The 25091-nt window shown below is 41.9% G+C and overlaps 2 protein-coding genes across 2 annotated transcripts in view; both read right to left on the reverse strand.

Annotated features, from left to right (window-relative positions):
• Positions 1-17082, reverse strand: part of LOC309691066 (tensin-1-like) — a 243244-nt gene extending 226162 nt beyond the window's left edge. Inside the window, exon 1 of the mRNA XM_082508584.1 lies at positions 16980-17082. Coding sequence (XP_082364710.1) covers positions 16980-16991 — 12 coding nt within the window. The 5' untranslated portion in view covers positions 16992-17082. The remainder of the gene's footprint in view (positions 1-16979) is intronic.
• plcd4b (phospholipase C, delta 4b) lies at positions 287-23925 on the reverse strand. Its single transcript, XM_082508605.1, has 16 exons — positions 23193-23925; positions 20819-20872; positions 20542-20700; positions 18236-18464; positions 17913-18042; positions 10053-10284; positions 9239-9440; positions 8873-9017; positions 8030-8182; positions 5267-5416; positions 3638-3800; positions 3344-3460; positions 1653-1831; positions 1418-1550; positions 1166-1315; positions 287-802 (listed from the first exon to the last, which is right to left on the reverse strand). The coding sequence occupies exons 2-16, from the start codon at positions 20835-20837 to the stop codon at positions 711-713; spliced, it is 2253 nt and encodes a 750-aa protein (XP_082364731.1). The 5' UTR covers positions 20838-20872; positions 23193-23925; the 3' UTR covers positions 287-710.
• Positions 23926-25091: the final 1166 nt, after the last annotated feature.

Below are 25091 nucleotides of genomic sequence, written 5' to 3' on the forward strand. Positions count from 1 at the left end.
TCCGGGGTGTTCCCCACCTCTCGCCCTGTCCCAGCTGGGATGGATAAACAACTGTTTGCAAGTGTTTGTGTTCTGTTTAATTTACATTTTAAGACGTTCCCCAAATTTCTAGAAACAAGGTTGGGGAAAAAAATTAACAAGCCACAAATGTTTCTGAACAACTGAATTTCACGCACAGGTTTTTAACCACTCAAAAAAATCACATACAAAGACATATTTACATTATACACAACATGGCCTTGTAGAACATTCATTCATTCATTAGAAATAAGTCATTCATGCAAAGTTGTGAGTATATTTCTGGATTTTTAATACTGAGATTTGTCTTTTTTCCCCACATCTAACCTTTCAGTACTGTTACAGATATTTTGACATTCTCTACATGCTGCAGTCTTTTGTCTTACTTTCACATCCATCATTTAAAATATTTTTTTACAATTTCTGGAATGTAAAGTTGCATATATTGGACTTAAAAACCTAAATAAATAGTACTGCATGGCCTAGTTTATCTTATTCCGTGGTTAAAAATTATAGATTGGTTTAAAAGAGATGCACTCCACTTTGTCACTGTTGAAAACTCAAATTCAATAATGCTGATTTCTGAGATGATCTGTTCCCTGTGGTTCATTTTGACAGTCTTATGTAGCGTTGGCAGATCGAAGTACTGCTCCATGTCGTCCTTGTGACCACATCTGGTTTCTCGTTGTTCTTCATGTGAGCTCAGAAATGCTGATGTTAACAAAGAGCGATGAGGGCGGGATAGCTGTTCCATCCTTAGACAGCAGATGTATGTGACGATATCCTGGAAAAAAGAAGAATTTCAAAACAAGTCTCAAGGCACTTTTTAATGCTAGAAAAAGAGCTTCTGAATATTGGAGACAAAAAGCCCAACAGTGTCCATTACACGGCGTGGGGGCCAGAATCTGCTTACCAAGAATCCAGTGCATTGAGTGGTTTCGGAAAATATGAAATGCAAAGAAGGAGGGCTTAAACTTTGGACTATTTTTTACAGTTTTACAGGCTTATTGTTGATGATGACATCACCCATGGCCTGGGACACCCCAAAAGGTTTGAAATATCATGAGGAGAGCAAGGCTAGTTAGTTTGTGTGATGCAGTCTTCTTGTACTAAGAGGTAACACTGGAGCTCTCCATGCTCTGCTCACCTGGTTGGATGCACATGAAGGGCAGAGTGTACTGTCCAATGAAGTCGTTCCTTGATGCTTTGTCATGGTCTTCCACCACAAAGCAAACCAGCGCCAGCTCAGGGGTGTGGATGGTGAAATCTAGAGTTTCATTCCACACGGGGTTAAACCCTGCAGGAGGAGGGCAGCAGAGGAGTGAATATAACCAACTGGGATCGACTTTATACCCAAAATTTGTCCACTGAGTGGTCTAAGTGTTGAATACTCAGTCACCATTGTTGTTAATGTGGCTGGTCTCATCCTTTGCCTGGTCCTGTGGTACTCCGTAGATCTCCACTCGCACCAGCGGGTCAACAATAGAGCCTTCTTTCTGGTTCACCTTTGGCAGTTGTTGCCCGCTGATCACCTGATAAAGATGCAAACCATTTTAGCGTACTTTACCTCTCACACCACATCTCAGATTTCCACACTGGAGGTAAAATAAACAGATTTTCATAGAGCTCTATACCTGTATGGATAGGCGGAGTGGTTTGTACCCTTCCCGCTCCTCAGGTTTATCTGGACTGAACTGAGTGTTCCCATCTCTCATGAAATCGGGCTTTATGACGTAGCCACAGCAGCCATTCTGCCTGAACAACCCATCATTTAGATCCATTTCCAGACCGGCTGTCTGGAAATTCAAAGCCACTTTGGGAAAGAGGCAGACAATAATTTGATTAACTTTTTTTTTTTTTACTGAATGGCAATCTAGGATAATTTCCCAGAGTCTGTAGAGCTGTCAGAGTTAATGTGAAAAGGGCTGCAGGAGACGAGCTTTCATCCTAAGCAGATACCATCAGTGTGAGCACTTGTTACAGGAACCATCTGTCCTGTCAAGCCTCTTTAGCGACCTTGATGATGTTAGATACCCAGCTCTTAGCTCTAACCCATCTAAAAATAAACATGGTGTGGCACTGAGGATGTCCACAAGGATAATTACTTCCTAATATAATATTACACAATAATAAATGCATGAGCTGTAAAAGCAGTGTGTGTGCAAACAATGAAGTGGAAAGAAAAAGAGTCTAATTGAACTGCCATAAAAGCGTGTCGGTCTCTGTGTGTTGGGCCTCTCCATAGCCTCGAGTGTCACATGCTGCAAGATACTCCAGTCCTTCCCTTTGTTACTTCCTTTAGCAGAAGATACAGTGGAATTTGTGAACAAATTCACAAGAACTCATGCTGTATATCCTCCTGAGAACCAGCCTATTCATTTATGTCCTATGTAATTTACATTTGTTTTTGGTCTATATCGTTGGACTTATTTGAGCTAGCCTACTCAATCCTGATGTGCTCAATAGAGGATGACCTTTCCAATGATGTGTCATGTGATTGGGTGGCTTCCTTTAGCTCCAAAGAGGCAGGAAATCGCAAAAAAGTTAAACTGAAAGGTACTCTCTCTTCGGTTCTCAACAACTTAAATACCAGAACATCGGTAATGTGCGAGCTCATCCGATTCACCATTCATCACAATTCACACATTACTGCCGGTAGAACGACAAATGTGATGCTGACCTTGAGTATAGTTTAGTTGAAGACCCATTAGTGATCAGTGTGTGTATCCAAGTTTGATTAAATTCTGACCAGTACTATAGGACGGATGCATGACAGACGCCTCGCCTCAAACTCAACAATACATCAAGACCTTAAACACATTATTTCCAGCATGATAAAAGAAAACCCTGAAACTGTGACGAGGAAGCCAAAGTTTTTCATCTGACAGAAATTTGAAATATATATAACTAGTACTCATTTACCAAATCCACCTGCAGATACAAATAACATAACCTGAATATTTGACAGAATGGTCAAGCATTACAGAAATGACTTCCTACCAATTACTTTTAGTACGTGTGCTGACACCAGTGCAAAAACCTTCCTCTTGTTTGGACTTCTAAACTATCAGTAATGCAATTTTCTGGATGCACTAAACCAAAAAACATCACACATATGGTGACTAGCAAATATTATACTCGCCTACAGGAAGAAAAGCCCAGATAATGCTGCTGCTTTTTTGTAACAGCATTTCTGATCAATATCATTCAGGCGTTCTTACACTGTGTAAAATAAGGAGGTCGTACTTAACCCTAATGGATACACCGGTTTTGCACTGGCGGTGAGTTCAGATTTTGCACCAGCAGAGGGCGAGCTTGTCCTCACCTATCTGACAGCCCACGCTCCACATGTCCTGGGGGTTGTAATTGGATGAGTCTGTCCTGAGGCCGCTGGGGTAAGTCCTGCTCAGCTGCCGTGTGTTGTACTGCACAAAGTCCGTCCCTGAGAAAATGTGTGAAGAGAACAAATGCAATAGATTTCTACAGCATAGATAACTCTACCTACTTCTCCACCTTTAAGTCAGATACAGTTTCAAATATTGTAATACACTTGTATGACACGTCACAATCGTTTAACAGCTCATTTATTATCTGAGGAATATACTACTCCTTCGTCTACCTGCTTCCTTAGCGAGCTTCTTGGCCTTGGATTCAGAGAATGAGGAGATCTCGTAGCATTTGGCGTGTGAATGGGCGTGTTCAAAGCCGTCGAAATGCACGCTCTTGCAGTAAACCACCAGGTCTGACAGCTCCCTGGACATTTTGGATTTTGCTTTAGACTTCTGCAGCATAAAAATATATAATCAGTCAACAAAGCTCAAAACATCACTTTAAACATTCAAACATGCCAGGTAATTAAAGGTGACGCCCTAACCGCCCTTATCAGTCAGTCTAGTGCATTTGAATCAGTACAGTAAGTATATAAATTATTTATTTAATATCCATTTGTGTTTGCCAGAAAAAAGTGGTCGCCTAAAAACTGAAGAATTTTCAATTTTATTTAAAATAAATATACATTTTTATTTAAGACATGGCATTTGTGACTCTATGTGGTAGGTCCAGTGTTTATTGCATTTACACCCAGACTTTTCATAAAGTCTTTTCAATTTCACGAGGGTACTGGACAAATTACTGGCTAACTACTATTTATTTACAGCCCTATTTTGACATTATTTTAGTTGTATATGTAGTATATGTAGAGTATAGGTTTAGCTACGTTTCGTTTCTTTACCAGCTTTTCATCTATATGACCAGGAGGATACAGAATAATAAACTGCTTTTTCTTATTATCTAACATGTGTATGTGGATGCTCGTGTTAAACATGGACACTGTTTCAGTGTGTGTAAGTAAACTCTGTGACTTGGTTTCACATAGTTTTTCTATTCTTGGCCTTTGTGATGTCAGAGAGAGAGAGGCAAGATATTTCTAAAATGATCATCTCAGGAGGGGCAGCCAATCAGAATAAAGGCTCTAACCTCCTTGTGGCTTCAAGGGAAAGGAACAAAAACAATATGTTTGTGACAGTTGATGGACTGTAGAGTCTAACATAGGAACAAAGAGCTAGAAGTTTTATTCGATTTATATAGCACCACATCAGAACAACAGTTGCCTCAAGATGCTTTATGTTGTAAAGACCCTACAATAACAGAGAGAAAACCTCAACAATCAGGCGATTCCCTATGAGCAAGCACTTGGTTACAGTCAGAAAGAAAAACTCCCTCTTAAAACTATGAGCAGAATATATCAGCTTTGAAAAATGTGAATAACATGATTAGGATTTCTTACATTTTGGTCTCTTTCTCATTGACTCTTATGGATTAATGGATTTATTTAAGCCACAAACAATTCCAGTTATTCTCTCACTGCCACCATGGTTGACCCATTAGTAAACTTTAAGTGTAAAAATTAGCACATCTTAAGCACTACTTTGAAGATAATATAGTTCCTTCACTTCAAAGTGCAGGCTGAGAAGCCTGGAAATTGTGTCTCACTTAAGTGCATCTTGTATTGGCCTGAAATATCGGTTTCCTGTTTCTCTTACACTATCTCCCATCAACTCTTGTCTCGCCTCAGTGTCTCTTGAATCCCAGCCAAGTTTCCTGCCTTCCTTTACTATCAAGCACCATCCAATCCTGCCTCGTCTTACTATCTATATGGTTCCCTTTTTCTGCTCTCTATCTGTTTTAATTCCCACTTTGATATGAACTATGGAAACAGAGAGAGAAAGTAGTTACTGCATCCATCTACCTTGTCAGGTGAATCTTCTGTCGAAGCCATCTCAGCATCACAGTTGGCCATCTCTTCCTCATCACTCACTTCATCTGTACAGGTTTCATCGACATATTCTTCTAGGCCACCAATCTTCTTGGCTTTTAGCAAAATCTTGCCCTTCAGTTCCTGTAATGAAGACATATGGGAGCATGTCCACTTATCCACTGTCTTTTTCTTTAAATTTAAGTGTTTAAATGATTATCTTATTTTAACATAGTTACACAGCCATATCCATAGATGCCACTTGGATCTGCCGTTAGAATGTGGGTACAATAAAAAGGACAAAGTGACTGAAGACTAAATTTCAGTTTTTTTCATACACACACTTCTAATAAAGGTGTTCCATATTCTTGTACTTTATTGTAAATGCATCAATGTGCCCCCTTTTAAGTGGCTAAAACCTCAGTGGGATTTTTCACAGCCATTACTTTAAGTTAGCATTGATTGTCCTGAGTGCTTTAATGGAGAAGAGTTATACAAGTACTTTCAGTCTGTGTGTGAGATGGATAATAAGACACAGGCTGACCATTAATCTTTAAAAAGTTACTGAATTTTTAATAGTCATCAGGTTTTTCCTCCGGTTAAATCATCAGGGTGTTGTCCAAAAACATTTCATACCTCTTGGCTAAGTGTAGCATAACTGCTAAACGAGTTAAGGTTTATATAAAAAAAAAAAATTAAAAAAAAAAATCACCAAAACTGAAAAATTTCCTTTAAAAAATGCAAAATGCTAGCTTAATATAAAAGTCACCGCTGAAAGAAAAGAAGCAATGCTTGCGGTTTTAAACCTGTGATTTCAGCTATGGAGTGATTCTCATATAGCACTTTTCTACTCTCCCGGAGTACTCAAAGCACTGTATACAACATGCCTCATTCACCCAATCCCTTCAAAATTCAAGTGCAATCTGAAATGATGGCAATATTTATGTTCCTATTTTCCTATTTTAGTTAGAAGATCCAAATGCCATGTTGCAATACTATACTGTTATGGTAGCCAACGTTTCAAATGCAGATTTGACAGGTTTGTGAGTGTACACTTTATCCAAAACCTAGTGAGAGTTTACTCATGTTTACCATTGGGTGGCTGAAGCTCAGGAGGTAGAGCAGGTCACCTACTGATTGGAAGTTTGGTTGTTCGATCTCTGGCTCCTCCAGTCTGCATGTCTGTGTATGAATGTAGTTAGGAAGCACTCAGTTTAGAGAAAGTGTGTGATTGGGTGAATGTGGCATGTTGTATAGAGCACTTTGAGTGACCCGGGAGAGAAGAAAAGTGCTATAAAAGAGTCAGTCCATTCACTGTCTGAACAGAGTTTCATCATGTTACTTTTGCACTATTATGTTCTGGCACATGTTGTTATTACGTGGCTTGATTAAGGTACACATTAGGCTGATATCTGGGGCCAGAGGTGAAACTGTTCTGGGCCAGCACACCAGTGTGTCTGCAACTGGCCTTGTGCTGGTCCGTGTGTGGGCCACCTCTGGCAACCCAGATCTGGGCCGTCATTCTTTGCGGTATGCGGGCCATATGTAAGCACATTGTGTGGGCAGATCCAGGCCATACCAATTTTGCTATGTGGGTACTTGTACTACAATCAGCTGATTTTAGTTCATGTGCCAGAGGAGGAAAATGCTAGAGCAGTCCGCAGCATAGACATGGACATTTATTTTTGTTCCACAAAATGATCACAATCTCTTTAATATGCTGCTTAGTGAATAGCGATGATGACTCTCAAAGAAGAGCCAATGAGAATCAAAAAGTGATTTCGATATAATGTAATGATAATGGAATTGGAATCACTAAATTCTTATGAATTTCCATCCCTAGTAGCACTGCTGCTCCGAGAGTATTTGGACTATTGACAGCTTTTATAAAGGCTGCCATGCCAGTACTTTCCACATTACTTCACAGCCTACTCTCCTCAGAAAAACAGATTATTCAACCACAGCCTGAATGTTAAAAGAGCACTGGCTGGGAGGTGGAAATGATGATAGCAGAACAGACAATCGAGAAAGGAGCGGAAATGACAAAGGCAAGAACAAGACAGAAGTATCTTTCAACATGGAACAAGAAGTAACTAAAAGACATAGATCAGGGAATGTAGATGGTGAAGGGAAACAGCAAAATGAGCATAACAAAAGAAACAAATATTACAACGACCATGACAGGATCCTTAAAATGTTTGAGTTCTTTATACTGAGTACGATTTCTGAGTAATTTCCAGGATGGAAATTTATGGGTTTTTTTTAGAGGTTTATGGGGGGGGGTTGATCCACCTTTTTTCAGACAGAAGAACTGAGAGCTGAGGGCACTGAGGCCCAGTGTAAGACACATATGCATTATTTTTTTAACTGTGAATCATGCAAAACTATTCTGATAGACTGCAAAGATAAAAACATGAAGCAGGAACAGAATTATTGTAAATACTTGTGACCATGTGATCTAGGAAGCAGAGAAGTATTTGACATTTTATAAATGCAAGATTACCAGTTCAGTTCTAGGTCCAGGATTTTGGAGCCTCGAGCTTTGAATTCGATATCTATTGCTTCTGAAACAAATCCTGCATTCCTGGACTTGTTCATTCTGTCAATCTGGCCTCAAATCTTTATCTTTCCTTTCTCAGAGGTCACTATGTTAGAGTTTAACTATCCTCTTACGTGTCTGGTAAATGACTGAACCCTTGAGTTTAATATGACTATTAAATGATAAACATTCTCATGGTTTAACTGACAGATTCTGACCTGTGGAGATGGGAGCTGCTGAGGGACCTGTCCATCCAGCAGGGTGGTCTGCAGCATGTCCCCCAGGATCTGTCTCAGGTACTGGGCCATGACCGTCTGCTGTTCCACACTGCAGTGATTCTCAATCGACAGGATGACAGGGAACTCGGACGCCTACCAAACATATAAGATGCAATATAGTTACAACGAACAAGAGACTGTTTTGCCAAGTGGCAAATGTCTTTGCACTGTTGAGCATAAGTTTCCACATTCCTCCAAAACAGATTCCTCATCACATCTTCCTATGAAGCTCTGTAGGAAAGTTTGAGCAGGATCAAGCAGAGACACATTAGAAATTCCTGGTTGTTTTCCATGTGGGTCACTCAGTAGGAGAACATTGGATTCCAGCGGCAGGGAAAGTTACTAACTGAATGTGAGCTTTACACTTTTCTGGGCACACAAACACAGTCCTGTAAATTATATCTGCAGAAATAAACACATTGTTTCTATTACTGCCAGCAGAGACTGTTTTGAATTTATCTAATTGTTTTTGTGTTGGACTGAGGTTCGCACAGCCCAGTCAAATACATTAGGGGTTAGTGGAATTTAATTAGTGTTCATTAATGGCTTCATTAGAAGGAAAGACTCCCAAATGTGCTGGACAATAAGAAAAGCACAGTAACCTGATCTCTTAGTTTCACTGGAAATTGTGCAAAGAGGGGCTTGTGTACAGCATAGTAACAGTAAGTGGGAAATTGCTTATTGATCAGTGGGCTGCAAAGCTAAAAAAAACAGTAGAGATAAAAAACAAAAAAACAAAAAACAGGTACAGTTAGGTGAAGCAGTGCTTCATAAGCTGCTCACCCTGAAGGCGTATTCTTTAAGCGTTGAAATGACGTCCTTAAAGAGGATTTTTGAAGTCAAAGTGTGACCATGATACACAACAGGATCCCCATCATAGCCGTCCCAGCAGTCCACTTCTACACAACGACAGCCTCTCTTCAGAGCCCTGCACACACACACAGTTCTTTTAACTCTTAACCTGTCATCACCACACAGCCAACAGGGCTGCAATGAGTCAGGTTCAACACGTTCCCACATTAAAAGGTTACAATAAACAAAAATAAAAAAGGTTCACAGCCTAATACAGAAAAACTGTTTTAGTCTATTTAGCTAATTTACCACTTTGTGACAAGTGTATGAAGTTGTGTGTGTCTGGGTTGCCCTCACTGAATGTAGGCCTCCAAACTGCTCTGTCCCCGTAGCTGGTCCTCCAGTAAGTAGGTGTTGTGTGAAGAGGAGATGAAGTAGTGGCTGAGCGGCTGACTCATGTCCTGGTAAAGGTCCTGATGCTCGGGTTTGAATATGGAGCCCTCCTGGGAGCACAGGTACATCTGGAAGCCATCTAAGGACATGGCGCCTTGCTTCTTGGCTGCACAGAGATAAAGACAGGGAAACTTTTCTTCAGAATCAAGCAAGAATAAATCTTGTTTGAAGCATCTTTTTGGTTTGCACTCAGCGTGACGTTAAACCCATCTGCAAACAGCAGAGTGTCGACATTAGCTTCCTTTTTATATCAATTTTCTTATGATTTCATATTATTTTCTTCTTTTTAAAAATTATTTTCTTATCTTAGTATCCCATCGACCCCGACTGCCACCCCTTCCCAAGCCTGGTTCTGCTGGAGGTTTCTTCGAGTTAAATGGGAGTTTTTCCTTCCCACTGTCACCAAGTGCTTGCTCATGGGAGGTTGTTTGATTGTTGGAGTTTTCTCTGTATTACTGTGAGTCTTTATCTTACAATATAAAGCACCTTAATAATAATAATAATAATAATAATGCAGTAACCTATATCTCCTTGAACTGGGTCAATACCACATTAGCTTTCTCTGGTTTTATTTACAATAAATACACTAAAACAGCTTGTGTGTGTTCCTGTTACTATAGAAAACAGGTGTGGCTGTATTTCATAGCATTTGTGCAACAGTCCTGCGCTTCCTCGGGTGCAGGTCTCTAGATGAGGGTGCAGTGTGTTACCTTGTTACCTGTCTCAGACGGCTCGTAGCGTTCGATGAGCTCCTGGGCGTGCTGAGCGCTCTGCTCTCCCTCGTGCTGCTCCACACTCAGGAAGCTCTGCAGCTCCTCCAACATCAGCTTCTCTCCATCTTCAGAGTAGTCCTGGAACACCTTCCACACTTCATCCCTCTGCGTCAGCATCTTATAGAAAAAGACAAACTGCTCGATTTCCAAAGAGCCGCTCTCTGACTTATCAGCCATCTGAGGAGAAAAAAGAAAAAGTCTCTTACTTGTTGTATATTTAGAGTTTATTTTCTTCTAATAGTCATATTTTTTGTATAATGTTTTGTAATTTTGTAAGTTTAGCAAACTGAGCTGAGCTGTACCTATGATTAGGGGTGCAACGATACACAAAATTCACGGTTCGGTTCGGTTTGATACTTTGGTGTCACGATTCGATATTTTTTCGATACAAAAAAAATGTTCATGCCTTTTTAATTTGTCATTTATTAAAATTATAAATATATATTTTAACTCAAAAGTACAGTTTTTAAATTTAATGTTGCTGAAACAAAAGTAATTAAAAAAATAAATATATCAAAGTCAACTTTATTTGTCGATTCTGCCACATGTACAGGACATACGGAGAATAGAAATTGCGTTACTCTTCAATCCCTAGATAAATAGCAAATGAACATTTAAATATATTTAAATATAAAAGTGATTAAAAAATGCAAGTAAAATAATTAAAAAGTAAAAATTTAAATAAATACAATTTTACATATAACAAGAAAGCTATATAATATACAATATAATGGGTAAGTGACATTGAGTGTAAACCAGGCAGAGTAGTGCAAGTAGGCAAATAGTGCAAATGGAGATTTAGTAGTGTACGGTAAGAGAAAGTGTAACAACAAAGTCTTATGAGGTAATGGCAGTCCAATGCTCCACAAAGTGACTGGTAACTGGTGCAGGCCAGTGAGTGAGTCAGAGAGTGTGTGTGTTTGTGTGTGTGTGACAGAGTTCAGTGAGACCGTGGAGGAGAGAGGGGAGAGGGGGCAGAATCGGGAGGGAGTTAAGCTTCCTCTCATATCTCAGGGCTCTCAAAATTTCAAAATCCCTGGTAGCCCTTCAGGCAGGGACTCTTCAGTTTTTGGTAGCCCAAAATAAATGTAAGTAGCCCGAATAAAAAAGAGAGCAATTTTTTGATTGATGTTTTGTTTCCTGTTTTGTTTCCTTTACAATATTATACATTAAAGTATAAAATTGTAAAGGAAACAAAACATTAATCAAAAAAATTGTTGAAAAACAAATTACAACATTGTATAAAAATTACAATCATCAACTCAAATACTTGGTTCTAATTGAACAGAGATTTCTGTAAGAACTGTGTAGGACATGAATCAGTCTGTGTCAGATCCTGACTTTGAAATTTCCACTGAAGTCACAGGTAAGAGACAAGTGGAACCAAGATCGAGGGCATTTGCTTTTTGAAGTTTGCAAAGACTGCTAAATTGTGCCAGTGGTAGTTCACTCTTTGCAACATAGTAGCTGTTCTAAACAGATTTTTCAGGTTTATTTTTAGTATGTTATTTGCAATTGGTGTTTGTTCTGGGAAAGATATTGCAGACTGAGCAATAATGCGTTTCTTGCATTTCTCATGGGTTCTAATGGGGGCCTTTCTTAAAATGACTGGTCCCAGTAACAAAGGCGCTTGTCGACTCAGAAATCGAGAGAAAACCAACAACACACCCGGTGGAACATTATGTTATTTACACGGGTGCACATAAGTGGTCCGCATGTGCGCATTCGCTGTCAACATAAAAGACGCGCACCAGATAAGAAGTTGCAACGCGCGTTTGCGTCCAAAAGCAGTTTTTGTCCGCTAGCGTGGGATTTTCACGGCACATTCCGCACCACATCTCTGTGCGTTCATCATTTGTTTGAAGCCAGCTCACCTCCTGCAACCACTTTTCCGAGAATACGCGCTTCTTTTGTGGTTCGGACTCCTTCTGACATTTGTTTGGAGGTGGAGGAACACCAAAGTAATTGCTTAAAGGAGCTTCTTCGACATCTTTAAGAGTTTTAAACAAATGTCTGTCCTCCTCCAGAAAATCTTATGTACGCAAACACGCGTTGCAACTTCATATCTTGTGCGTGGTTTTTTTTTTTGGTGTTTTTTTTTTGACAGCGAATGCGCACCTGCGGACCACTTATGTGCAGCCCTGGTTATTTAGCTCGTCATATTGCAGCCACAGAAATTCTTTTGTCCATGAAACCATAAAGCTGCACTTTCTTTTTGCCTTATAGTCTGATTTGTCATAACTTTTCCGTTTTGTGGTAAGCTTTTCTTTGGCTGTCACTTCTTCACCCTGCTGTCTTATTTGGCTCAGCAGAACTAAAATATATATCCTGCTGCTTTTTTACACACACACACACACACACACACACACACACACACACACACACACACACACACACACACACACACACATATAACGGTCAGCAATTCTCTGCGCGATCAACCTCTCACATGTTTAAGCTTGCTGCGGGAGATTTCACTTGTCATGTTTGCATAGTAAGCTAACGATTGATAAGACGATGTCAGAGGAATTGGTGCGCAAATTATCATCACTCACCAATCAGTGCTGTCGCTCTCTATACACAGTTCGCTTGATTGCAAAGTGAAAGCAAAAAACAAGCGCAAATTCAAACGCGATTTCAATATGTCACATATTGACAGTGGCTCACCGATGCCAATGACATAATTACCCAGCTACATTTCCGAAAGAATGCAAAAGCATTGACATATATTTTTCCTTCCTATGATAGATTTTGGTAGCCCGACTGGAAAAATCGCTAGGGCTAGCGATTTTGCAAGCCCTGTATCTGATTGAGGAATCACTCATCTTTGGAAAAGAGAGTTTATTACAGAGAAATGGCTCTTTCCAAAATAAAAGCTATACTATACGCTTCTTCTGGGCTATATTCTCAGCAGCATATTGTAGCGGGTCAGGGCTGTTCGGGGTTCTGTTTGTACAGTTATGTTTTGTTTATGTTGCCATAGTGACGGGTGACGCCCTCTCGCTGCGACGGTGTGTCCTTCCGGGGTCAGAGGGCGCCCTGTGTGTTGTTGTTGCTGTGCGGTTGCTGCGCTGAGCAGTTAGCTAGCGGCAGTGTTCTTCTGCAGATGTCAATAAACGGCTGTGCTCCCTGGCTAGCTCACGGGAAGCAAGACCAAACGACACCTCCGTCTTCTCGTTGTCTGAGCTCGCCACACTGGTGTCAGAAGTGGGATGATGGTGGCACCCCATGTTCTGACCCGAGTGACTTTTCCCCCGCCGGTCGTGACCGGCCGGTGCGCCAAAAGAATGCACCTGGACATTTGCAGGACTTTGTGTGGGGCAATGGGGTCGTCGGGGACGACTGACCCCTTAGGTGGGGGGCTATGTAGCGGGTCAGGGCTGTTCGGGGTTCTGTTTGTACAGTTATGTTTTGTTTATGTTGCCATAGTGACGGGTGACGCCCTCTCGCTGCGACGGTGTGTCCTTCCGGGGTCAGAGGGCGCCCTGTGTTGTTGTTGTTGCTGTGCGGTTGCCGCGCTGAGCACTTAGCTAGCGGCAGTGTTCTTCTGCAGATGTCAATAAACGGCTGTGCTCCCTGGCTAGCTCACGGGAAGCAAGACCAAACGACACCTCCGTCTTCTCGTTGTCTGAGCTCGCCACACTGGTGTCAGAAGTGGGATGATGGTGGCACCCCATGTTCTGTTCCGAGTGACTTTTCCCCCGCCGGTCGCGACCGGCCGGTGCACCAAAAGAAGGCACCTGAACATTTGCAGGACTTTGTGTGGGGTAATGGGGTCGTCGGGGACGACTGACCCCTTAGGTGGGGGCTATGTAGCGGGTCAGGGCTGTTCGGGGTTCTGTTTGTAGTTATGTTTTGTTTATGTTGCCATAGTGACGGGTGACGCCCTCTCGCTGCGACGGTGTGTCCTTCCGGGGTCAGAGGGCGCCCTGTGTGTTGTTGTTGTTGTTGCTGTGCGGTTGCCGCGCTGAGCACTTAGCTAGCGGCAGTGTTCTTCTGCAGATGTCAATAAATGGCTGTGCTCCCTGGCTAGCTCACGGGAAGCAAGACCAAACGACACCTCCGTCTTCTCGTTGTCTGAGCTCGCCACATTGGTGTCAGAAGTGGGATGATGGTGGCACCCCATGTTCTGACCCGAGTGACTTTTCCCCCGCCGGTCGTGACCGGCCGGTGTGCCAAAAGAAGGCACCTGGACATTTGCAAAGTGAAAGCAAAAAACAAGCGCAAATTCAAACGCGATTTCAATATGTCACATATCGACAGTGGCTCACCGATGCCAATGACATAATTACCCAGCTACATTTCCGAAATAATGCAAAAGCATTGACATATATTTTTCCTTCCTATGATTGTCCGACGGGCAGGGCAGAGATAGATTTTGGTAGCCCGACTGGAAAAATCGCTAGCCCCGGGACGTCGGGCTAGCGATTTTGCGAGCCCTGTGTTACAGGCATGGCCCTTTAAGGATGAAGCCTGATGGGAAATGTATTCCGGATGTGTGTAGCGGGACTGCCTGGTGTGTGTGTGTGTGTGTGTGTGTGTGTGTGTGTGTGTGTGTGTGTGTGTGTGTGAAGAGAGAGAGCGGAGAAGGGGAAAAAGTAACGGTTAGCTACAGAAGAGACAAAAAGAAAATAAATAAAAGGAATATAATAACTCCCTCGACAGCCAGAGTTGTGTCGGCGATGCTCGCTGTGAGTAAACTGTTTCAGCCCACTGTACGCGGTGTTCGTGCCTTAGAGAAGAAATAAAGTTCGGTGAAGCAGTTTCCTACGCCTCCTTCGATCTTTTTGCTAGCGAAGTTGACCTGTATAGTAAGCTGTTGCCGGCTACAAGTCAGTTACGGAACCTTCAAGTAACTGCCAGAGGTTTCCTTACTACGGTTCGGGGCCGCGGATCTGGCGCGGTAACACCTCTATCTGATTGAGGAATCACTCATCTTTGGAAAAGAGAGTTTATTACAGAGAAATGGCTCTTTCCAAAATAAAAGCTATACTATACGCTTCTTCTGGGCTATATTCTCAGCAGCATATTGTAGCGGGTCAGGGCTGTTCGGGGTTCTGTTTGTACAGTTATGTTTTGTTTATGTTGCCATAGTGACGGGTGACGCCCTCTCGCTGCGACGGTGTGTCCTTCCGGGGTCAGAGGGCGCCCTGTGTGTTGTTGTTGTTGTTGCTGTGCGGTTGCTGCGCTGAGCAGTTAGCTAGCGGCAGTGTTCTTCTGCAGATGTCAATAAACGGCTGTGCTCCCTGGCTAGCTCACGGGAAGCAAGACCAAACGACACCTCCGTCTTCTCGTTGTCTGAGCTCGCCACATTGGTGTCAGAAGTGGGATGATGGTGGCACCCCATGTTCTGACCCGAGTGACTTTTCCCCCGCCGGTCGTGACCGGCCGGTGTGCCAAAAGAAGGCACCTGGACATTTGCAAAGTGAAAGCAAAAAACAAGCGCAAATTCAAACGCGATTTCAATATGTCACATATTGACAGTGGCTCACCGATGCCAATGACATAATTACCCAGCTACATTTCCGAAATAATGCAAAAGCATTGACATATATTTTTCCTTCCTATGATTGTCCGACGGGCAGGGCAGAGATAGATTTTGGTAGCCCGACTGGAAAAATCGCTAGCCCCGGGACGTCGGGCTAGCGATTTTGCGAGCCCTGTGTTACAGGCATGGCCCTTTAAGGATGAAGCCTGATGGGAAATGTATTCCGGATGTGTGTAGCGGGACTGCCTGGTGTGTGTGTGTGTGTGTGTGTGAAGAGAGAGAGCGGAGAAGGGGAAAAAGTAACGGTTAGCTACAGAAGAGACAAAAAGAAAATAAATAAAAGGAATATAATAACTCCCTCGACAGCCAGAGTTGTGTCGGCGATGCTCGCTGTGAGTAAACTGTTTCAGCCCACTGTACGCGGTGTTCGTGCCTTAGAGAAGAAATAAAGTTCGGTGAAGCAGTTTCCTACGCCTCCTTCGATCTTTTTGCTAGCGAAGTTGACCTGTATAGTAAGCTGTTGCCGGCTACAAGTCAGTTACGGAACCTTCAAGTAACTGCCAGAGGTTTCCTTACTACGGTTCGGGGCCGCGGATCTGGCGCGGTAACACCTCTATCTGATTGAGGAATCACTCATCTTTGGAAAAGAGAGTTTATTACAGAGAAATGGCTCTTTCCAAAATAAAAGCTATACTATACGCTTCTTCTGGGCTATATTCTCAGCAGCATATTGTAGCGGGTCAGGGCTGTTCGGGGTTCTGTTTGTACAGTTATGTTTTGTTTATGTTGCCATAGTGACGGGTGACGCCCTCTCGCTGCGACGGTGTGTCCTTCCGGGGTCAGAGGGCGCCCTGTGTGTTGTTGTTGTTGTTGCTGTGCGGTTGCCGCGCTGAGCACTTAGCTAGCGGCAGTGTTCTTCTGCAGATGTCGATAAACGGCTGTGCTCCCTGGCTAGCTCACGGGAAGCAAGACCAAACGATACCTCCGTCTCCTCCTTGTCTGAGCTAGCCACAATATTAAACATATCAGGTCCCCATAAGGAGAATCATGTGCTAACGGCTATCTAAATGACTCGGGTAAAGTTTGTAGCATGCATGCTTGTTGTTTTTGTCTGCTTCCACTTGTCTTTGCACTAGGATGATGTCGGCGTAAATGTGCAGTCATATTCGTTGTGTTCCCACCAGTGCTGTCAGCGTTAATCTCGTTGAAATGACGTTAACGCCACAACAAGGCAAATCTCCGTTAACGAGCTACCCCTGCATGGGGCTAGACAGCCAACACGTTAACGAGCTAACTGCGCTAACACACTAGTTCCCACCCATGTAATTGAGCATTGCGTGGCACATCCAACATACTGTTTTACTTTAGTCCATGACGCGCTTACCTTCAGGGTCATACCTCACATGAAAACCAAAATAATTCCAAACGCCAGATCTGAATGAGGGTGGGGGAGGTCCATGTTGCAAGGAGAGCTTAACTTCTGTCTCGCTAGCTTGCCCTGCGCTCTTCCTTCTGACGATGCTGTCTGTGTTGAACGCTCAGTGGATCTGCGCTCGACAGTGCAGCCTAGGCGGAGTAGTCGAACGCAGATTCACTGAGCGCTCAACGCAGACATCATCGTCAGAAGGAAAGTTGATAAAATAAATTACAAATTTTGTATTGTTCGATACATATGCGTACTGAACCGAAAGCACTGTATCGAACGGTTCAATATCGATACGAGTATCGTTGCACCCCTACCTATGATATATTAATTTCTAATCCCTTCCTTGACCCAAACACTGCAGCAGCTAATAATAAATTCACCATCAACATCTCAGGTCTAAAAATGCTGGAGAATGCTGCTGTTATTGTGTATATATTTATTTATATTTAGATTTCTTCATACATTCTTATATAGTTCTATATTGTGTATTGTGTATTTTGTTGTACAGTTATTTTATTTTCAACTTTAATTTATATATTTTATCTTATTCTTTCCCAGTTAAATTTACCCTTCATTCTAATTTGTGTTGTACAGTTATTTCATTTTTAACCTTAATTTATATTTTATTCCTTCCTAGTTAAATTTACCCTTTTAAATTTTTCATATTTATTTCCTATCTTATTCATAGCCTTATTCATAGCCTTTTCCTTTTTTGTTTTCTTTGGGTCACGAGCAGTTGTCCAAGCATTTCACTACATATCGTACTGTGTATGACTGTGTACGTGACAAATAAAATTTGAATTTGAATTTGAAAAGCTCTGAGTCCTTCACGAGACTTTTAAGGGAGCTGAAGTCAGAGCTCGGGGCTAATCGCTGATTCCTTTCTCTTACCGTGAAGAGATGAAGAGCATGGTCCTCATTCATCTCTACATTCATCATCTTCAGCAGCTTCTTCACTTCTTTGAAGTTCATCTTCCCGTCTTTGTTTTTGTCAGCTTTATGAAACCAGTCCCAGACCCACCTGAGGACATGCTGAGGAAAACCCAGATCTAACATATAGCTGAGTAAATGTTTTTAAACTTCAAAAATGTCCTGCTAACTGCAGAGGGAAAGAAAAAAAGGTTAAAAGCAGACTACTTGGAGCTTTGTTTAGACGCCTGCTAGTGTGTCTGATATCAGCCAACACCAGAATAAACACCACAGTTAAAGGATACTGGTCCAGCCTCTCCTTCTCGTCCATTGTTTGAGCTTTGTGAATCAGCATGCGCACACCCTGGATCCAGGCCTGGGCCTCATCTGGGGACTCGGCCACGAGGTCCAGATTTCCCTGGCGGCCGTGAAACACCAAGGTGAAGCAGAGTTCCGCAGGGAACTCCTCTGCAATGCTTAGCAGGACCTCAGACTGATGTCCTTCACGCACCGCTTCCAAGTCAGTCACCGAAACTGTAACATGATCATCACATGGAGGAAGCTCAGTGTTTTGAGGTTTACACTGATGCATTTCATATGTTTGAGGTGTGTTTTGGGATCTTGAGCTACGATGAGCTGAGTTCCTGTCATTCTGTTTCAAACAATAACTCGTTTCTAAAGCAGACGGATGTTCACCACACTGACAATTCTTGGGACTTTGCTTCTTTTTTTTTTATAACAAATATTCTCACTTTTAGTTGAGCCCAAGCACTTCGACCCAGCTTGTGAAACATTGCTGGAAACCCCTCATGTTTTAGCAAGAACACTATAGCAAGAAAACCTACAAATTAATGTTTATATGTTGTCAAATATACTTCTTAAAACAAAAGAATGCTGGAATGGTTAAACTTGGATTGGGGAGGTCAGATGGTGTATCTACTGTATCATCCATCAGGGGGAAACAGCTCTTTAATTTAGATGTGGGGCTTATTCTTAGTTTGTTTTTTATAAGTAATTACCCAACCTGGTTTAGATATGATGCTGCAAAATGTCATGTGGACAAAATGCAGCCTAAAGGTCATCAGGTGGTTTGACATAGTTTACAGCAGTCAGACTGTGGGGTGTGGATGACCACTCAGGAAATGCTGAGTTTAGCAAGAATAATCTGAACGAATAAGTTATGAAGTTTTCTTTTTCTAATTGCAAAATTGGGACATGCAAAAAAGGTTTTGAGCACAGTTGTATTCTTATGAGTTTTGGCCCAGATGTGGTCCAAATGTCATGAGGTGGGCTTGATATAGATTATAGCAAGCTTCTGTAGGGCAGATGTGGCCCTTAGTACCACTGCGCACCCGTCATTTGGCCAATATGCGATGGGCCGGTGGCTGAATTGTGCTGGCCAGACAGCATTGTCACTATAGGCCAAACGAAGCCATAAGAAATACCACCATGGCTGTTAATCAATTCTTATGTAGTAAAACTCAGGCCTGCTTAGAGCCTGCTTGGCTCTGTCGGTAATCAGTTTATAAAGGACTCCACGTCTCTTTGGGAAATGTGCCTATTTGCTTTGTTGCTGACAGTTAGATGAGAACAGTAACACCATGCTCATGTATGCAATGTCCATATTTCCAGACTCAGACTCAACCTGCTAAGTCTGTGAAGATTAGGACTGCTTTAAATGGCAAACAGACTGATTCTTATATGGCACTCAAAGCTATACAATATATATAATATACCTCATTCACCCATTTGCACAAGCTTCGATTAGTAGATGGACCTGCTCTACCTCCTCACAAACTTTCATTTGCATTGCCGTGGGTCTGTGGTTTTGCCTGGGGAGTTACATAATTTACACCCTTGTGTTGTTAACCACAGAGTTGTCAGGTGAACCCAAAAGCTTAAAAACAGAAGCTCTAGCAGCTCTTTCTAACTCAGAATGAGTCTTTGTGTTGGGACTTTGCATACTGGCATGATTAGCATTAAAAAAACTTCCTCTATCCAGAAAAACCCCTACTTACCAGGTGACATTAGTTTAAGTGACTAGGCCTCAGGGTGTGGAATGAGAATAGGCCTGAATGTGTACATAAAAATCTAAATGTGGTTAGCTTAGCTTAGCATAAAGACTAGCAACAGGGGCAACAGCTATCCTGGATCTGTCTGCAAGAAACAGCCTAAAAACATCCATCCTAACAACAACTTTTCTTCTCGAGACGAAATGATAAAATAAATTAAATGTCAGTGAAGGAGCATGCAAAGAAAAAAAGGGGGGTTATGTGACCCTGAAAGGGCCAGTGGGGTAGATATGGTTTGTGTCATAATGCTGCAGAAGATATAATCTTGACAGCCCTCTCCAGTACCGTCTCCCTCTCAGTACAAAGCTTCTCCCATCAGATGAGCACGGTCATGAGCATAAGCTTTATGTGCAATAAATTACATATGCTTTAAAGCCTCTTATGAGTTTTTTATTTGTTTGTTTGTTTTTCTTTTTGGTTCATTAACCCCACAACATAAAATACAGAAAGCGGCTTGTCTGATGATATATTTACCAAATGAATAATAAATGAATAAGGAGCTAACTTGTTATTACACACAGGTGTGCTTCTGCACTTACAGGTGGAGTGGCCTCTCCCCGCCCATCTGGACTTGTACCAGATCGTCAAGCCGTCCTCCAAAAGGCGAAAATAACGATTCTTCTTCCAGGAGCGGGACTTGACTTTCCTCAGAGTCGACCCGGCCATCATCACCTGAATGTATGGATCATCTTGGATACCTGCACAAAGATCACAAACCTCTCACACACTGCACTATCAGAGCCGGGGTGAATTTAGCAGTCAGCTTAAAGGTCAGAGCTTCTGCGTCGCAGAGTGAGCGAATAGAATTTTACTCACGTGAACCTTCAGGATCCATCTCTACGCTCGACACATGCCAGTGGAAATGTGTTTCTAAAAAGAACCAGATGTCAGTGAGTGCTTCCAAATATTTCCCCCTGAATCCAAACTAAACCGATTTTGCAAAAGTTCAATCAGCAAATAATCACAGTATAATATCCATCTTTGTTTGTTCAGAAGGTGTTCTCTGGGTCTGATTTTTATCATTACGCAAACTCACTTTGCTTCTTTCCTTTAGCTTACTCAGCACTTCCCTGCTGCAGTGCTGGATAATGACCAGGCATTGAGACAACCAGACGCAGTGATGTGCGTTGGATGGTGAGAAGAACCGGGCTTCTCTTGGCTGGTCTCTTTTTCACGCAGGATCACCGCAGTGAGCAACTCTGCGTGTTTGATTTGGCTGATTTTTATGCCCTTCCTGATTTAACCCCAAAGGGATTTATTTCTCCTCCCAAGATCAAACCATAAATCTTTTGCCTGTTAGGTGAATGTATAAACAATGAATCTTCAGAGCCACTGATGGTAGGAAAAATCTTTACTGTTACTTTAAACTGAAGAGTTTGTTCTGGGAGGTCTCCACTGACTCTCTGCAACTCTATCTCCAGCAAAAACAATGTGTAACGATACAGGAGATGGCAGTTTTGAAACTTCCCTATCTGATGGTCTAAAGAGGTTTAAACACACCAGATAATGAGATAATTGATGTATAGGAAAGAGAACTGCAATTTCAACAGTTTCTTGGAATTAAATTAATCTCTATTTTGCAAACATAGGTGCCTATATGTCTGCTAATATTTAAATTACATAATAAAAACTATAATGTAATCATAGTTTTTACAATAATATAATATATAGTAAAATCAAATGTACAGGTTGTTCCTCTGGCTTATAGTGCTGTTTGTCCATCTTGTGGGTGTAGGAGAGTGTGTGTGTGTGTGTGTGTGTGTGTGTGTGTGTGGTGTTTAAAAAGTGCAATTACTCTTTCTAGGAATCAGTTAGTCCAACAAACAAAATGCTAATCTTGTGTGAAGTTTCACTGAGGAAGTATTTTCTTTCCACTAAACCACAGTCACGAGAGGTATCACTGTCCAGGAGGGAGATCCTGTCCATTGATGATGAGAGGAGAGGCTCTTGCTTGTTATACAGTGACAGGACAGGACAGAAGAAAGAAAATAGTTCCCCAGTGAAACTATTCACAACAAGGAATTTTTGAATGTATTTTTTTATTTGATGCTTTGAGCGCACTGAGGTGAGAAACATTTAGCAGACATTTTTGCAGCTAATAGATATAAAGCTGTGAAACTCACACCAAATAAACATGTAAGTGGAGAGAAAGCACTACACAGTACAGGAAAAACATGTACATTTGATTTTAGCGGGGGACTTTGACCTTTAGCAATGATCTGCTGCTTTCAGCGTCTCATTCTGAGCAGATAAACTGACACAGTGTGTCAGTTTATTGATGTGCAATGCAGACTGGATGCTGCGTGTCAATGAAAGCTGACATTCTCCTTCTATCTCTGCTGTTCACTGATAAATGTGCATCAAAACAAACCATCTCAAAGTTGCTATAGCTGCTCTCTCCCAAACCTCCCCTCCACTCGGGGCAAGTTTATCTAAGCTCTCACCACAGTATGCTTGAAGTGATGCGAGGAATGTATTTGCAGTTGCTTCTCAATCCAAGAGCATTAAAGCAAAGCTTATTTTCGAAAGCTATTGGCTCAATTAACTAATGTATGTTTCGTGCTTTCACTGCAGACATTTTCATGCTCCATCCGAGTCCTTCCACTTCCTCTGTGGAAAGGTTAACACACCCTTTTTCAAAATCCAAACTTTTAACCTGCGCTTAGCTCACGTTATGTTTTATTTTGAGGGCTGTGAGTCACACACAGTCATTTCATCAGGGAGTATACTGACCACATGCAGACACACAAGCACACAAGGACATGACTCAGGGGGATATGTTGAGAACAAACAGGCCAATCATGACAGCCAGCCGCTTCGGTCTTTATTCTCTGTGAATGCCTCTAATTTGTAGTTTTAATTTAAAAGTATTTAATGCATAATGCTGGATGTTCCCAGAAGCTTTGGGGATATTTACCCAGGACTCTGCACACATCTGCACACAACCCTGTAACAGATTTAAGTGAACAAGCACTGCCAGTGCTCTTTCCAGTCCAGTAAAACTATATCTAAATCTAAAGTGTAGCTGGGGGAGGGAGGATCGTGTACAGTAAATTAGAAGCAGACGCAGAAATAGGAAACATTACGAAGCATCACTTTGGCAAAGTCATGCAGCCAGCTGAGCTAAAGAAAACAAGCATGACTCATCCAAAAACGGATTTAAGTGATTTAGTATCTGAGTGAGACTTACCTAAAGAAGAAACCTCAGTAGGGTTGTGAAGTCAGACTTTCAGAGTCCAGCTGAGCTCAGCTCTCAACTCCTTTAAAGTCTGAGAGGGTCTGAAGGGAAAACTGGCCCAGCCTCTCCCCTCCCCTTTCTGCAGCCTTAACGCTAGGAAATCTGATTCCCTCGTCACTGCTCTGCTTCACTCCCACCTCCACCACCACTCCTTACCCTCCCCGTCCTCTCCACCGCCCTGCCCCTCCTGACCAGTCTTCCTTCCTTTCCTGCCACTCCCTCACCGTCTGCCGTCCACAGATCTCTCTTCTCAGAGTCACTCTCCTCAGTCCCTCTGTCCTTCTCTCGCACTGTGGATGCTCGGATAGCCTAACAGGTCTCTGTATCAGCACTGATAACTGGCAACACAATAGTGGGAACAAGGTCACACGTGGAAAGACGCCAAATCGTAAAACAATGAGAAAAACATGCCGTGTGTTCTCTGTAGATATAATCGCAGAATGTGGATCTCTTTTCCTGATAAAACAATGACTCTGGCTAAGTCTGGTGATAATTACAATTACAAGAGACTGAGCAAAGACTGATAAAGTCCAATGCCATATATGTTGGCAGTATGCCACAATGCAGAGGCTTGATTTCCCGCTATAATACAGAGTATAACCCTCCACTGGACCCAAACGGCAACACATAAATAGAAAACACCACTTTCCCAGTTCCTGACCAGTGTTGGTCAAGTTACTTGGAAATAGCAATCAGTTACTAATTACTGATTACTTCTCCAAGAAAGTAATCCCATTACTTTACTGATTACTTATTTTCAAAAGTAATTAGTTACTTATTATTTAGTTGCTTTTTAAAAACGATGCACAACCTGAATACATTATAAAGCCATAGAACTTTCAGCCCAGTTCTATTTTTTCTGCATAATCCAACATATAATCAAATCAAATCAAATCACTTTTTATTGTCACATCACATGAGCAGGCACACTGGCACAGCACATGCGAGTGAAATTCTTGTGTGCGAGCCCCACAAGCAACAGAGATGTGCAAACACAACAACACAAACGAGCAAAATACAAGAATGGCCAACCTGAAACTAATAAATATATGTACAATATATAATAGTGTATGCATTCCTGGATGTGTATACTAAATATTTTCCTACGTGTGTGTGTGTGTGTGTGTGTGTGTGTGTGTGTGTGTGTAAAATTGAATCAAATGAAAAAGTCTATTTTTAAAACTTGTTATATTAGTTTTAATCTTTTAACTTTAGGCACATTGCAACAAGCAAAAATTAAATTCTATGCAACATCCTCTGATCGGAAGAAATTTGTTTAACATTTAAACCTGTTTTCTGCATGAAATTTCCCCTTGTGGGACTAATAAAGGTATATCGATTCAATTCAATTCCAGCATATAAAATTTAATATTTTTTGTGTGCAAGTAAAACACAGCAAAATAAATAAATAAAACCAAAGATTTAACAGCACTAAGTCCTGTTGCTCTTAAATCTATTTTCACCTGTTTAGCAGGAGAGGGGCTGGTGGAGGTTTGCCCGGTGCCGCAGCGGTCATGTCAGTGGGGGGGATCCGGGGGTTTCTCTGTGAATTTCACGTTTCCATGGCAGAGTGCTTGGGGCTTGCTCAGATTTGAAGTTTAATTTTTTTGCTGTAGTGAGAAGTTTTCTTTTCACGCAGACTTTACAGTGAACGCTAAGATTTTTGTCACTTTTTATGGAATCAAACTCAAAGTAATGTCAGTACGTCCAAGCCTTAAACTCTGCATGGTCGAGTTTGTAGAGTGTGTAGATCAATCCATTGTTGATCTACACACGCCTGTTGCTACCACAGATATCTCACACATGTACGTCATCGTCATGAGACACTCTCACAAACAAAATCATGGTTTA

Source organism: Aulonocara stuartgranti (assembly GCF_965226115.1).
Source record: "Aulonocara stuartgranti genome assembly, chromosome: 16".
Lineage (NCBI taxonomy): Eukaryota > Metazoa > Chordata > Actinopteri > Cichliformes > Cichlidae > Aulonocara > Aulonocara stuartgranti.

Coding starts and splice junctions, on each gene's coding strand:
- plcd4b (XM_082508605.1), bottom strand. Junction 8,183..8,872: donor TTAAAGAATACGCCTTCAGG/GTGAGCAGCTTA, acceptor TATGTTTGGTAG/GCGTCCGAGTTCCCTGTCAT. Junction 5,417..8,029: donor AGCAGCTCCCATCTCCACAG/GTCAGAATCTGT, acceptor TCTTCATTACAG/GAACTGAAGGGCAAGATTTT.